Source organism: Filicampus tigris, chromosome 13 (assembly GCF_054856515.1).
Source record: "Filicampus tigris isolate MCC_2025a chromosome 13, RoL_Ftig_1.0, whole genome shotgun sequence".
Taxonomy (NCBI): Eukaryota; Metazoa; Chordata; class Actinopteri; order Syngnathiformes; family Syngnathidae; genus Filicampus; species Filicampus tigris.
In genome coordinates, this window is record NC_141229.1 from 20,109,296 (window position 1) to 20,125,762 (window position 16,467).

General features: G+C 40.1%; 1 protein-coding gene across 1 annotated transcript in view; it reads left to right on the forward strand.

Moving 5' to 3' along the window:
- bltp1 (bridge-like lipid transfer protein family member 1) overlaps window positions 1-16,467 on the forward strand; it is a 106,583-nt gene that overhangs the window by 60,839 nt on the left and 29,277 nt on the right. The window contains exons 53-70 of the mRNA XM_086050629.1: window positions 409-615; window positions 1,235-1,470; window positions 2,670-2,914; window positions 3,059-3,164; window positions 3,485-3,582; window positions 3,689-3,877; window positions 3,958-4,126; window positions 4,363-4,574; window positions 5,503-5,586; window positions 7,021-7,219; window positions 7,330-7,389; window positions 7,523-7,749; window positions 10,464-10,640; window positions 11,125-11,255; window positions 11,427-11,550; window positions 11,693-11,805; window positions 13,816-13,906; window positions 15,266-15,313. Of these exons, the coding sequence (XP_085906755.1) occupies window positions 409-615; window positions 1,235-1,470; window positions 2,670-2,914; window positions 3,059-3,164; window positions 3,485-3,582; window positions 3,689-3,877; window positions 3,958-4,126; window positions 4,363-4,574; window positions 5,503-5,586; window positions 7,021-7,219; window positions 7,330-7,389; window positions 7,523-7,749; window positions 10,464-10,640; window positions 11,125-11,255; window positions 11,427-11,550; window positions 11,693-11,805; window positions 13,816-13,906; window positions 15,266-15,313 (2,716 nt within the window). The remainder of the gene's footprint in view (window positions 1-408; window positions 616-1,234; window positions 1,471-2,669; window positions 2,915-3,058; window positions 3,165-3,484; window positions 3,583-3,688; window positions 3,878-3,957; window positions 4,127-4,362; window positions 4,575-5,502; window positions 5,587-7,020; window positions 7,220-7,329; window positions 7,390-7,522; window positions 7,750-10,463; window positions 10,641-11,124; window positions 11,256-11,426; window positions 11,551-11,692; window positions 11,806-13,815; window positions 13,907-15,265; window positions 15,314-16,467) is intronic.

Genomic DNA, 16,467 nt, shown 5'->3' on the forward strand with positions numbered 1-16,467 from the left:
TTATTTTTTTTGACCAAGTGAAAAGGACTTAAAAGTACAGTTTAACTTCTTGTATAAAAAAAAGTATAAAAATATAAAATCTTGATTCATATCTCAAAATGAAAACCAGTTGGCCGTTTATTATTAAGTTGAAAATTTGTTTTCTGTCTTCTGTATCTTTAACCAAGCAAAAAAAACAAGTTTTATTTTTAACCTGATTATACCTGATTATTCTTTTCGAATTTTCAGTCGGCTATCCGAATACCAAAATATTCTATAGCTGCAGCCCGAGTCATAATTGATCAAAACTTTGAATGTCCGTAATCTGCATGATCTTTGTAGTTGCTCATACATTCATATCTTCATGTCACCTGCAGAAAGTCACTTTTCCACCTTGTTAATCATCAGGGTTCTTTCTCTGCATTGCAGAACTGTGGTTAAATGCAACATCGCCAAGTCTCAGGCCTTGTACAGCGCCCAGCGTGGACTGAAAACGAATAATGCTGCTGTCTTCAAAGTCGGAGCCATCATGATCAACATCCCCCAGCACCCAGCCACTTTACACAGCATGATGGTCCGCAGTTCCCATCAGCTGTCCAAACAGATCTCTGACCTCATCCGACAGCCATCTAATGTGTATGTCTGCTGTCAGGCCTTGCTCCACTAAAAAATATGTTCACTGAGATCCATATAGAATATCCTACTGATATCCTAATGTATGTTCATGTTAATTGGTCTGAAGTGCTCACTATTGTGTGAACTCTGTTGCCTCTTCTCCCACTGCCAGTGTATGGTCTGTTTTCATAGTACAACGAGATCTACATATGAGGTTATCAGATAATTAAACAACCTGCAAACATAATCCAGAAATACAATCGTGCTCAGAGAATTACATGGCTGTGTTTTCATGGAGCAATTTCATTGAAATTGTTGGGGTTTAGCTCCTTGTCCAAGGGCGCTTTGGTACTGCTCAGATAGGAACTGGCAAACAGCTCTCTCACATGATTTGAGTTTTTTTGGTATATGGAATTGATTTATTCTGAGAATTGGGAGTTGGATGCTTTCCATCGGAATAACAGCAATGAACTGCAAATGTTGTCACGCAGCGCTTACCTGCACTAAATCCTTGATGCATAGGAAATCCTGTTTTTCAGCATGTTTTCAGTGCAATACATTGATTCATCAATTATATGAATTACTTCATTCAAAGACCTACTTTTGACGGATTGAGTGAAAGTTGCTTCTCTCTCTACAGTCAACCTCCCAATCGGGAGGATACGCCCACCCCGCAACCTTCTGATAAAGGTTCCAGCATCAATCAGACACCCGTCGAGGCCAATGAGTTCCCCCAGCTTCCAGAAGGCCTCGAAAAGAAGCCCATCGTCCTCAAGTTCAGCGCCATGATGGATGGCATCACCATCGGTGCTGCCCTGCTGCCCTCGCTGAAAGCTGAATACAAAATGGGCCGCATGAAAAGCCATGGCATGACAGGTGTGTGGAATACATCACATAGTGCCTTTTGGACCAAGTATATTAAAGAGAGCTACTTCGCATATGTGCGCCATTTGCAGCAGTGAAAAGTTAATATTTTGTCTAGAATTAATTGATAATGTATTTTTCTTGCGCATTTAATAATTTTAAAAACAATTTAAAACATAATAAAGCTGGCTGCCATGTTCATTGAACACTTCACGTGTTAACTTCGGACTAGGTTCAGGAAGTGCAGCAGGCAGCACCATGTCTGCCATGCCGTTCGCTCGCTACACAAGCATGGACAGTGCTGTAATTATTATGTCTTCCTACCTTACGTGCATGAAGGTCAGCGTGCTGTTTTGGTCCTTTGTCTCAGCGTCTTAATTTACGGGCATGGGCTCCGCTCTCATTATACACAAGGTTTGAGAGAAAGCAAATTCTCCCTGCCGCAGTTAAGGTCACCTCCCACTTCTTGCTTGTTAAAAATACTCGGCGCGGCGTTTGTTTTTAATGTTACTTGCATGGCGTTTCTCCTCTCCAACTATAAATCGCTCCTTGTCCCGGAAATGTTCACTGCACATGCACACTTTCCAGCCTGCATCACACACAGCGCCTCGACAAAACTTAAGTAGACGTTTTGTATAAAATGTAGACCAACATGCCAGTGTTCACCTTGTTTGTCGTTTCTGGTCGACCCCCTGGGCATACCAGTGTGTTGAAAATCTTGCCATAAAAGGTGAAATATATAACTCTAAAAACAGTTAAAACAATGTTGGGTTAAAAATGGACCGATACACACATTGGGTCAATTTGACCCACTTTCTTTCATTGGTTTGTACAAAACAGCCCATTTTTTAGGTTGTTTTCTGCAAAAACAACCAAGAAAGTTGGGTCAAATTGACCCAATTTGTGGATCGGTCAATTTTTGACCCAAAATTGTTATTTTTAACCCAACTGTTTTTCGAGTGATCAATAAAGAGCAGAGGTGTCAAAACCGGCAGGTAAACAAGCGGTTGAGTAGAAGCACCTGTGGCTAAAGCCAAACTGTGGCAGGGTTTTTACTTTCTGGGCATGCATTTGACACTTCTGATATACAAGTGTATTTCTTAACTCTCGTGTTTTTACAAGCCACACATGTAAAATGAATGAAGCCTTCCTTTAAATAGCTTTTAACTAGAAACAGAGAGTAATATGTACTTTCCTTGTGCGTACTTTAGGAGCTCAAACCAGCTTCACCTTTGAATTGCCAAACCACAAGCTATGCTTTCAATCAAAAGTGTCTCCTGTGGACATGTCCACCATGCCGCCATCAGCGAGCCTCACCCTGCCACCCGTCACTATGTCTGGAGAGTACATCATGGAAGAACATGAGAGTCACTCCGACCAAGGTTGGGGTGCTGATGACTTCCCTGCAAAGCAAGGGAACTATCTCCAAGGCAACTACCTGCGTTGTGTGGCTGAGGTGGGAAATGAGTTCTCATGCAGTTGTTATCATTATGTGCCAGCACAGGGATTAAGGAATGAATATTAAGGAATAATAGGTGACCTTGCCAGTTGCCACAGCAGAAACTTTACCCGACACGCACTTTTCTCCTCTCGTGTGTAGATTGGCTCTTTTGAACATAACCTGACCACTGATCTGCTAAACCACCTGGTTTTCCTGCAGAAAGTTTTTATGAAAGAGGTCAATGAGGTCATCCAGAAGGTGTCAGGTGATATGAAACTGAAAACACTCATACACTACTCGAATTTGTTCCACTGATTTCAATCTGGTTCGTTTGTAATCATTGCTGTAAAGGCTCAGCTTCCTCTAGTAGCAATTGTGTCAGTCTGTTTTATATTGTTAAACTTTTACCAGTAGTGGCCCACAGCCAAAACCTTGGGTTTTTCTCCACAACCTTGGATTTGCAAAATTTAAGAAGTAGGATTTATTGTGATCTTATCATTTAGAATCATATCGTAACCCGTTTTTTTTTCCGGTGGTCATTCAAGTCTTGTGACGCTGACTTTATGCATGTGTTGATTGCGGCAGGGGTCGAACAACCCATCCCACTGTGGAATGAGCATGACAACTCAACAGATGCAGACAAGCCCAAAATCCTGCTGTACTCACTAAGCCTCATGTTCAAGGTTCACTGCACTCAATGTCTGTCTATATGATGACAGACGCACACAGTATTAGACAAAATACTAAAATCTTACAAAATAATTTGAACCAGAGCATTTCTTCTCGCAGGGAATCCAGATGACTGCCACCACCCCGTCAATGAGAGCTGTCCGCTTTGAGACCGGCTTGATTGAGCTCGAGTTATCCAACAGGATCCAGTGCAAGGCACAGCCTGGTGGCAGCAGCAGTTACCTGAAACTTTTTGGCAAATGTCAAGTTGACCTCCACCTGGCCCTTGGACAAATAGTCAAGCACCAGGTACAAATACGCCCATCGATAGCCTAATTCGCTCAAGTTAGTTTTTTGAAGCACTGGTTAACCCACTTTTTCAATAACAGGTGTATGAAGAGGCTGGCTCAGACTTCCACCAGGTAGCATACTTTCGGACCCGAATTGGTCTGCGAAATGCTCTCCAGGAGGAGATCAGTGGTTCGTCTGACAAGGAGGCTGTTCTCATAACACTCAACAGGCCTATTGTTTTCGCCCAGCCAGTGGCATTTGACAGAGGTCAGCTTGCTTGTTTTTTTATTCGTCACATCAAATACTAAAGTCCACCAGATGTTTATGTGTCTCAATAGATTGGGTAAGATGTTTTGCATGTTTGCTCTTCTGAACCTCTAGTTATCGTTAGGCATTTTATAGTGCTCAATATTAACTTGCCATTTGAGCTCTTTGCTTTTGTTTTTACCATCAATGAAGAGTGCCTAAAAGTTCTATGTATCAATTTGGGTGTCCACCGGCAGCTGTGCTATTCTGGCTGAATTACAAGGCAGCGTATGACAATTGGAATGAACAGCGTTTGGCACTCAACAAGGACATTCATGTGGCTACAAAAGAGGTGGTGGACAAGCTGCCAGGTATCCAACAGACATCAGCCCAGGCTTTCAGCACCCTCTTCCTTCAACTGACCGTCAATGACCTGGGCATCTGCCTGCCCATCACCAGTGCCTCCCAGGTAATCAGTTGTACAGTATATTGGAGTAAGTTTAATTTACCTTTATTATATAAAGACCCCAATTCCAATGAAGTTGGGATGTAAAACAAACAAAACTAGAATACAACGATTTGCGAATGCTTTTCAACCTATATTCAATGGCATACGCTACAAAGACAAGATTTTTCATATTCAAAGTGATTTACTTTATTGGGCTTTTTGTTGCAAATATTCGCTCAATTTTAGTTTGATATCTGCAGCACATTCCAAAAAGCTGGGCTAGGACAGGGGCATGTTTATTATTATGTTACATCAACTTTAGTTTTAATTTTTAACAACTATCAATAAGTGTTTGGGAACTGAGGACACTAATTGTTGAAGCTTTGTCGGTGGAATTCTTTCGCATTCTTGCCTGGTGTACATTTGCTCAACGGTATGGGGTCTCTGTTGTTATATTTTGCACTTCACAATGGACAACACATTGTCAATGAAACACAGGTCTGGACTGCTGGCAGGTCAGTCTAACACTCTTACTACAAAGCCACACTGTTGTGACATGTGCAGGATGTGACTTGGCATTGCCTTTGTGAAATAAGCAAGGACGTCAATGAAAAACAAGTTTCTTTTTCACTTTGTGTTAGTCCTTCTCAGATGAGCCCATGTGTTTCTGGGTGTTGTTGATTAGGGCTGCCAAGATTAGTGGACTAATCATGACAAAACAATGACGTCTATCAGTTTGAACATTAAATATCTTGTCCATCTTTGTAGTATATTCAATAGAATATAGTTTGAAAAGGATTTGCAAAATCATTTTTATTCAGTTGTATTTAAGGTTTACATTGTATCTCACCTTCATTGGAATTGGGGCTTGTTTGCGTGTTTATATACAGTATGTGTGTGTATACATGTGTATATCTGTATATGTCATTACTGGTAATTATTTCCATAGAAAGGACAAGCAACCACTGCGGAAGGCACCAACTCTGAATCTGGGCCCTGCACATCAAAAGCCCAGCATAAAAATGCACGAAAAGTAACCAGCGTTGTGTATATTGCTTCTTATGGGTTGTTGAGCGAGAGCAGCTAACTGATCAACAAACCTTGTTGAAATCTGTTTCACTTGCAGTTCTTTGCAGTGCTATTCTCTGGTTAAAATTAATCAAATTAAAGTGTTGATGACTCCAAATGAGTAAAATACAGAAAGTTGTCATTATTAGGCTATGTTCACAATGCATGGCATGATGCCCAATTTGGATTTTTTGCAAAATATATTTATGTAGTCGTTCACATTACAAAAACAGATGTGACTTCTAGAATGCACGCACCACGTCTGTGATCTCACACACATGCGCACAACGATGTCGAATGACGTGCACGAAAGGGAAAAAAAAAAAGACGTCATGTGGCGCAGTGTTTACAGAAGTAAATATGGTCCCACGTGTCGCGGTTCATTTTATCATCTCATATCGAAAGGGTAGCGAGGCGGGAGGGAGTATGTATAAGTCAAGTCATTGCCACGTGTAATAAATGGCTGAATTACTACTATCACCACACACGTCCACTTTATGCTTCATATTTCAGGTGGTGTTAAATTAAAGTATAAAAGTAACATTGTTACTTTGCAGATTCACAACGATTGTCAGTAGTCTTTCGAGCACTCTCCACCATGTGCGTCATAATATGCAGAATGCAAATTTGGCTTTTGTTGACATAAAGGTCGAATGTGTACGAATGAGCGTTCATACCGAAAACGCATCGCATACACATTAGATTTATACCCACATAAGGAAGAGCCCAGGTCAAATTTGAAAAATATAATCGGAATTCAGCTGTTTACATTGCATGAAAAAAATCAGATACGTGTCGCATATGGGAAAAAAAATTGCAGTGTGAACATAGCCTAATAGCGGTGGTGGTGTCTGAATGGTTCTCAGGGTGGTTCTTAAATTGCTATTTCAGTTATAAAGATGGTATTCAAATTAAGAATACATTTTTATGATTAGATTATTTTCAAGTCCAATCATTTTGAATTGAAAATTGTATCTGAATTCCTGCTATTAATTCAACACATTTGTCTCATGATATTCATTTATTGCCTATAATGAACAAAAGGAAGAGGCAGTCATTAACATCATGATCCGTACGTTTTTATATGTATATATATATTATAATATATTCAGGAATTCAGGTAATGTGGGCATACGTTTTTCCATCCAATAAAACCAAAATGTAATCCCCCCCCAAAAAACAAAACTCTTGGTAACATTCCACTATAGCTTTGGAGATAATTAAGTCAAAGGTACTGATGCAAAGCTGAGTGAAGTGTCACCTGCCAGTCTTCAATCTGTTGCACTGTTCTACTCTTTCACCTAACGTATGGATGTCTGTCAAATATATACATGCATTATTTTTGCTGGCAATTAAAAGGCCCATGTAAAACATTCCCCTCTCTTTGGTACACTGCCAGGCAAACCACAGCATCGATTTTGACACCAGCTCTGCCCTGGTCTTGACTATCGAGAGTACACTGATCACCGCCTGCTCCTCCGAGTCCTTGGTTAGCAAAGGCCACTTCAAGAATTTCTGCATTCGCTTCGCAGAGGGCTTTGAAACCTCTTGGGATGACTGGAAGCCTGAGATCCGAGGCGATTTGGTCATGAATGCTTGTAAGTGATAACAGTCTTTTTCTATGGCTGAAAAGTCGAGAAATTCATCCTATTCTTCTCTGAAATAATCACCTTGATATACGTTTGCTTGTGATGTGTGTAATACGCAGGTATTGTCCCAGATGGCACATATGAAGTGTGTTCTAGGACCACGGGGCAACCATCTGCTGGCAAGTTGTACTCAATAAAATATGGATTACGCACCAGAATTCTTCAATAAGAGTTAAGACTGAACAGAACTTTCTGAGTTTCTGATTAATGTCATGCTTGCCTTTGGCTTTTCTTTCCTTTTCAACAAATCAGAGAGTAGTAGTGCTGGTACCTGGACCCTGAATGTGCTTTGGAAAATGTGTGGCATTGACGTTCACATGGACCCTAACATTGGCAAGCGCCTCAACGCCCTGGGCAATACGCTGACATCAATGACGGGAGAGGAAGACGTGGATGACATCACCGACCTCAACTCTGTCAACATGGTGGACCTATCAGATGAAGATGAAGGTGACACCATGTCACCCACCATCCACATGGTTAGTTATTATATGTCTTGTGTTAGTCCATGCAAAGGTTGCGCATCATTCCTAACGCTACTTCTAGTAAATCTTTTACCTCAGCAGAGGATATTATATGAGTACTTTGACATTCAGAACATCTTGCTTGATTTGGCAAGAGTAGCGCTGGGCGCTAGCTGGTCCCACAAAGTCATGTGATTGATTCCTGCCCACTGATTCGCAGAATGAAAGTTTATCACTTCGTCCTCCTTTGCCGTATGTGTACGCTGATTCACCGAATGAGGATTTCATCACTTCCTCCTTCTTTGCAGCCAATCAATGGACTCGTTCGTCTTTTCTTTTCAAGAAAGTATTAATACTCGATAATGTAAATTTGCACATTGTGAAAGCAACATTGACGATAATATCGATGATCGTATATATTGCCCACCCCGAGGCGAGAGATAAACATCTACTCCAAGTGAAGAAAGGAATAATCTGTTGTCTTACTGTACCTATAAGGCATACACAAACAGAAAGAAATTCTTTTCATACAAAAGCACACTCTACTTTCATAAGATTTAAATAGAATCACTGACTGGTTCACAAATTTTTCTCATGTATTTTTACACAAATTAAAGTGCGTCATTCACCAGGTATTCTGTAGGAGCACAAATTATATTTATTTGAGACATTACAGAAAAGTAAATAAACGCTTTCGCAGTCATCACTAGCTGGGTTTTTCCATGAAATTTTTTTGCATAAATAAAAGCAATATTTCTACAATTTCGATTAAGTACAATTGTGACTTGTGATTCTGTTGAGTGTTTTGTTTCTGAGGCGTAATTGTCATAACATCCCGTATAGCGAGAGCTTGCAATTCTCGTAAAATCGAATGAAATGTTCCCGCGAGACTCCCGACAGGGCATGAAAACGTTGAGATGTAAACCCATGGGGCCTGCGCACTTGCGCTGTCCTCACGGGGGATTCAACCCAGCGGTTGCGCAGGGTTGCACAGGGTCATCCTCCGTGGTCACCCCCACCCCGGGTGGGGCACAGCAGCCCCGGACGGGCACACTTGCCATGCCATGGTGCACCGCGACCGGGACGACGGTGGTGCAGGGAGGCCCGGGGGGTTCAGTCTCTGCCGCACCCCCATGATCTACAGCGCCCCCCTGCCCGGACCTCACTGCATCCCCTGGGGCCGTGGGACAGCTCTGTCCTCAGCCGCGCAAATAATGTGTTTCCATTACACTTTTGCAATATACTTCTATAACGACACGTCTCAAAAACCACCTCATGAAAACGTAAAAACTTTTTTGGGGTGATTTTTTTTTTTTTTTTTTTAATTTCTGTTTCCATTACCAGTTTGCTATTGCGCGATATAGATTTTTGGGCATTTCTGAGGGTCATGGAAATCCAGCTATTGTAAGTTTGCAAGTGTATTTATGACGCAGAATGCGCTCATAGTGAAAGGCTACGTTCAGACTGCATGCAATATCAGTTTTTTTATGACTAAATAGCTCAATTCCGATTTTTAAAATTTTTTTTTTTTTTTCAAATCAGACCTGGATCACTTTCATATTTGGTCCTAAATCAGCTACGTATCTGAGTTTTTGCAATGCGACTTAAGTCTGAACAGACAGTCTCATTTACGTATCTGACCTATACGTCAACAAAAGCCCAATATGCGCTGCGGGCGGAGGATAGTGCTCGGGAGGGAGATTGGCAATTGTCCGTGAATCTTCAAAGTTGTTTTGAGTAACAGTATTAACTTTATATTTGACTTTAATTCAATCACACATGAAACATAAAGCATAAAGTGGACATTTGCAGTGATAGTAGTAATTTAGCCACACAGACAGTTCATTTATTATGCACGGCAATGATGTGACGTCACCTTTAGTAGACGTCTCCGTGAAATCAGGTGATCAAAAAACACGCTTCATCTCCCCCAAATATTTCAACTCCTCCTGTATCGCTCCTCTGTAGGTATGAGATGTTAAAAAAGATGAGCTCATACACACAGGACCATATTTACTTCCGCAAACACTACATTGTGAGTGACGTCCCTTTTTCTTCTGCACCCGCGCATCACTTTGGGGACGATTTGTTCACACACCAGACAGACTGAGGTTGCAATTCATAATGTAATGTGTACGAATACACAAAAAAAATCTGATTTTACCCAAAAATTACAATTTACGTAGTGCTGTCTGAACGGAGCCTTAGACACTGTTCTCCTAGTGAGTAAAACTACAGTACTTTTTTTTTTTTTATATAGAAAGCTCATGGTGACAATGCTTTCTCATAGTTTAGTGGCAAGTTGAGCCACTTAATTTTGACCTTGGTTTATCAGTCAGATTTCGTCAAGCAAAAATTTGTCTTAGCTCAAAACTGCACTCATTGTCCAACGATGTCATTCTTATTATTGATCTTACGGTTTGAACATCAAAAAGAATATGGAATAGGTTAATGGATTTCGACATTTGTGCTTTCCCATGGCAAGAAACGGAATTGTGATGACCGTATTGGCCATACTCACCTCCTAGAAATAATTTACACTAGATATGTGGTGCTGCCATAATTGGCATGCGAAAAATATCAAAATACTGTTTAACAGTTGCCAAATGTCGTTCTTTCACTAGACCAACAAATACATTTGTAGAAAACTAACCACGCTTAACTCAAACAGAGCTTCTTTGGCAAACCTTCTTTCTGTCCATCCATTTGTCCCTGCCGTGTCCCTGCAGAGTCCAGAGAGCCAGTTCAGCCCTCGGCTGACTTTAAGGAAACGTCTGGTAAACCACATCCTGGGCCTCAGTCCCAGACCCCAGAGTGTATCTATCACAGCGGACTACTTAAACTGTCCCTCTCCCCACATTCAAGCGGACAGTGCCCGGGCCCAAAGACCTCTCTCCTGGGCCTGTGTATGTAACTAGCCGTAATGTTAACCTCTTCTTTGGGCTGACAAAAGTGCTTCCAAGATGACCAACCTTTCTGCCACCTACTGCTGACCAATGAGGGTTCTGGATTCCAAAAATGCTGAGCAATGGAGGATATAACGTGCTTCAAAGAAACATTGCTTAGCATTTGCACATTCTGATAATCCACTACAAAGATTTAATTCTGGGTGAAATTAGGTAATTCTATGTGCCAATCATGGGAAAGGGAATTTTTTCACTTTTTCCCTCTTTCACTTTGAGTGGAGTGGTGATGGTGACGGTATCTTAATTGTATAAAAAAATATATATGCAGTACATCTCAACCTTGTTTGAATTGTAACAAGACTAATAACACACCTCAATCACACATTTAAATCACCTCCTGGGCACGAACTGGACTTGTGCTCAAAAGTGTTTTGCGGTTTGAATTGCTACCATTATCAATCTGAGCATTCCATTCTCCCACCAGGAGGCAGTTGATCCCAGAAGGCAGATGGTCATGGGAAACCAGGTGATGGACGCACGTGTCCGAAAGTTCACCAAGAGGGTGGTGGACATCAGAGAGCTGAACGAACAGGCCAAAGTCATTGATGACCTCAAGTAGGCACCCTGCTTCAACACTTTATCAATTTCAGACCCTAGATACATCCAAGCCTCACATAGAATGCTAATGAGCTTCTGTAACGTAAACTTAACGTTTGCAATCCGACCAGAACAAACTATAGATGCTCCTTTAAAAGTTTGAACTCAGTGAAATTTCTGCATCCTTAGGAAATTGGGAGCAAGCGAGGGCACTATCAACCAGGAGATTCAGCGTTATCAACAGCTAGAGTCTGTGGCTGTCAATGACATCAGGAGAGATGTCAGAAAGAAGCTGCGTCGCTCCAGCATGAGGGTGAGCTCTCAGCTATCCTACTCTTCGCATTTACAGCAACTCTCACAAAAAAAAAAAAAAAAAAATCACTTTCTCAAGAATTGTGCATGTCTCATTTCTACGTTGACAGAACAATTTCTGACTTTATTTTTGCTCCCTCAAGGCGGCCTCTCTAAAGGATAAGTGGGGTCTTGGCTACAAACCAAGCTACAACCGTTCCAAAAGCATCTCGGCGGCAGCAGGTCGACCACCTCTCAAAAGGATGGACAGACAGAGGTAATGAAGAGCAAGAGATGTCTTCAATCATATTATGGAAATGACGGGATCGGCATACTAACTCATGTATACTTCTTTAACTTACAAAAAGAAAAACATGTAGATGAATGCATTTATATGCAGTTAATTAAAACAAATAATTATTGTAAATATTACAATATCGTATATGCAACTTGTAGAAAGTTAATGTATTGAGGATCCCCAGTGCATAGAAGTTAAAGTTTCTGTATAAAAGGCCACGATTTAGAAAGTGCGTACATAGAGAAGTGCCAACTGCTGGACTGAAATGCTCAAATTTCTCCAAATAAATCGGTCGAGTGGAAACGTATGTATGTATAAATGTGTATATGAACGCAAGCTGCTCTTTTTATTTATTGTCAAGGTAGTAAGGTACTTTTGCCTCGTACTTACTGTATGTTCTTTGGAACTCATAATAAATTATCCTATATCTACTGTTTTAATTACCAAACAAAAGGGCTACATCCTGGCATGAACAATAGGAAATGCAAATCTTTTGGGAGAAATAGTTCATCTTTTTCTGACTGCACTGCACTACATCATTGAGTATCATTAAGTAAGTGTTCAAAATGACAAGGGCTATAACTGTTTTCAAAGATCATATTTAAACTTGTCAAATCAGCTCTTTAAAGATTGGAGTAAAATTGAAAAAAAAAATGTGTTTCTTTATCTAGAACCTTGCATCCTTTTTTGTTTTTAAAACCTAATATGACCATTTAAATTGCACAAAATGTGTCAGTGTCAGTGATAAAGGGTTTTTATACTATAATTGCATGGCCTGTCACTTATTTAACTGTTTATGCGTATTAGAACAGTTGATGCATATTAATAAACCCCACTGGCCCGCTTACAAATATGAATGTTGCTATATGGACCACAATTGGCATTTTCGCTGGTCTCTAGAGAGGTCGCAAAAGTCACTAAGTATTGTGAGAGTGTCGCTAAGTTGGCAAAACTGCAGACACTTGTACCATCAACACATGTGGACATCAAAAGTAAAAACACTGCATGTTTTATTTTATTTGAATTAAAGTGGAAGTCAACCCAAACATATTTTTGTAAACCCCCTAGTTGAAGCAAGGCATTCTCATAAATATTGCGTTTGTGGAATAAGAGTTAATCCACCCCGCTCTTAGCCATTGCTGAGGGACGGCCATTTTGTCACTTGCCGTCAACTGAAAATGACATAACAGTTGCTCAGGGCACGAGTCACGACCAATCACGGCTCACCTGTTTTCTGAGGTGAGCTGTGATTGGTCGTTTCCTGAGCCCTGTGTAGTTGTGATGTCATTTTCAGTTGACACAAGTGACAAAATGGCCGTCCCTGAAATGGCTAAAAAGGAGTGGATTTTGCTGTTTAACTCATATTCCACAAGCGCAATATTAATCAGAATGCTGTTTCAACTCGAAGGCCTGCTGGGAACATGTTATGGAAAAAACTGTGTTTGGGTTAATTTCTACTTTAATGAACACTGCGAGGGCTGGTCAGAGGCTGTGGTTGGGCCGGATGTCGCCTGCAGAGATCATTCAGAAGCTTCAGGATTACATTGCTCAGTAGAGGTATCTTACGCTATTTTTTTGTTCCTGGCATTTAAAAAATGTTGACACAAGCAAAAAAGTCTCCCCCTCACACTCCCACCGCCTCTCCACGCTTTGCGTGTCATGTGCGCCTATGTCTTAGTGATATTGAAAGACGCAAAGCCATGGCAATCTGTCTTATGTTTGATAAATTACATTGTGCGTGCTAAAATAATCTATTTGTATATACTGTACTTCTCCCACAACACACAAAATGAATTGCATGGCAATATTGCCTGTTCGTCTCAACCTTCGGTGTGTATGTTTAGTTGATCAGCGTTTTTGTGCGAGCAGTCAAGGTTGTGCCTGTTCTTGTATGCGCATACGTTTAGTAAATCAGTGTATTGTGAATTTGCATACTGTATATGCACGGTACTTTCTAATTGTCTTTTTATGCTGCTTTGCTGTTTTCAGTTCTAGAATAGGAGATGTGGATGACTTCCCTGACGTGCGTGTGGATGCGTCCTCTCCTGGACCGCGGGTCACTTTCAACATCCAGGACACGGTAATGTCATGTTATGTCCATTGTACACACCCTTGATATTCTGTAGGTTTGTCAGATATCTTTTGATTTTAAAGTTATAGAGGAATTTAAAATGTGGACGCAAAGTGTTGTTGTTTCTAAGGATATCTATTAGGCTGTTTATAACAGAGATGGGAAGTAATGAAGTACAAATACTTTGTTACTGTACTTGAGTAGTTTTCCAGTACTTTGTAATTCAGTGTTTTTAGAATGCTTTTTACTTTTATCCGTTGCATTTTTATCACTGGTATCTGTACTGTACTTTTTATTTGATACATTTTCAAATCAGGATCGTTACTTTTGTTTTACAAGATGCATGACGATTAAAAAATAAATTAGTCAATGTTCGTAGCTCCGCCAACGATATGAAGGGGTACACTCGGTCCCGGGCTTCCCAGCTCCTATCTCTATCTCAAGTTATGACATCACGCAAGAAGACGCGATGCTACCCGCCACAGAAGATAATTGAATTGGACGGTGAGAAGAAGTAAAATGATCGACAACGTGGAATGTGTCGACGTTGAAACTGTCGACAATACAGGCTCGACTCAGCGCTTTATCTGGTAAAGCTAAATTATTACCCTTTCGTTAGCTTGGCCCTGGTTAATGACGTTAGTTTTATACTGTTTGAATGAAACAGCAGTTCATTAATAAAAGCGGGATTTCAAGAGGTGGGTCTACCTGCATGATGTGTTCAGTGACGACCTTTCAAATTTAGTAGCCTTCAAATTATGACATGAGGAGGAAAAATCCAGTAAAAATACTTTTTACTTGTACTCACGAAGTACATTTCAGAGCCTGTACATTTTTACGTTCACTTGAGTATTTGAATGAGTACTTTTACCAAAGTCATTTTTCTATACAAGTAATTGTACTTTTACTCAAGTACCGAATGTCAGTACTTTTCCCATCTCTGGTTTATAAATTAAATTCTTTAATATGTAATGGCCAAACAGAAAAGCCCAACATTGTACAGAGTTGGTTCACCGCAGAATTGTTGTATGGGCTTTTTTTTTTTTTTTTTTTTTTTTTGCGTAATCTGCACAAAAATGCTATGGTATCATTCAGCCGTCTGTAGGCGGTATTCACGTAAAAGATGAAATTACATTGGGGCATGTCCATGACCCATGTCATCCTTCATTTCAATGTTTATGTGAGTACAACATGAAATTTACATAATGTAATTACTACTGGCCGTATATGATCACAGGATATACATTCACCTTTAAATCTTTGCGCTCACACAAGAAAACATGTTTCTTCTCAATTTCGGATGAGCTGTTTGTTTTTCTTTATTTGTTTTTCCTTAACGTTTTTGTTCAATTTAATATAAATAATCAGGCTTTGGAGTCTGCAATTGCGCCTGTCAGTCCAGGAGATGTATTCAAGGTATACTTTTAAAAATTACTTTTTTTAAACAAATAATAACAAAGCCTCGCTGAATAATAAAATCCTTTGGTTTCCTCTTTTGCTCTGTGACTACTTTATTGATGCTGTTAGGATTTTTAAAATCCAAACAGGATGATGGAATACTGGCTTCAGCAATCAGCATGGACTTAAGAAACATTGTTTTGTTTGAACAACAGTGTCAGTGGATATGCATAACTTACTATCATGCTAGTTTTGATTTATTCATGCAGCATACAAAGATCAGTTTATTTATTTTCATTTATTCATGAATCAAATTATAGCCCCAGTTCTGCAGTCATTGTGCAGGATAGCAATTTGCCCATAGTGTTACGTGGATAAACTCTTAAAAAGGCAGTTAAAGTACAAAGTATGTTGTATGAAGTCAACATACAGTATATTCATCCTGTTTTGAAACTCTTTAAAGATCCTAACTAGTGTTGCTACAAACTAATACATGCCTGATTTCTGACAATAATTCTGCATGGTCAGCACAGCTACTACTCCTTTCTCACAGCCAACATTATTAATGTAGAGACAGACAGCGTAGCAAAAAATATAGATGCCGCCAGAATCACAGTAAAAGTGCTATGGTGTTTCGCTGACATTCTTCCTTCAAGGTATTGAGGTATTAACTGTGATCTTTTGTGTGGTGCCGTGAAGCTGTATATTTTCTTGTTCTTCAAAACAATTTACAATGAAAAGTTGAGGCAGTTTTAGCATCTGCATCTAGCATGTTCTGACATTGACAGATCAGTAATTTGGTAAGAACATCGCTAGGGCAGTTCCTTGTGGTATTTTCGCACTACATGATGCATTCATTGAAATCACGTTTGCCATAGTTACTTTAGTTTCCATTGTTTCACCTCTTTTACAGTTGGGATGTCATGTCTGCTTCGGCTTCTTTCTCATACTGTCTCTGCAATTGCATTCTACAGAAAGCCCATGCAGGATGGTAGTGTTCTGTCATTGGATGTCATTTTTGACCCACTCTGGCTAAAGAGTTCATATGTCGCCTAAAATTTTAAATTGTAGTCGAAGTGGATGAAAATAAGTGATTGGAAGACAATGTGAATCATTAGCTAAAGTGTTTTTAGCCAACGCATAGGGAACGCGTCTTAGGGAACCTGAAAACT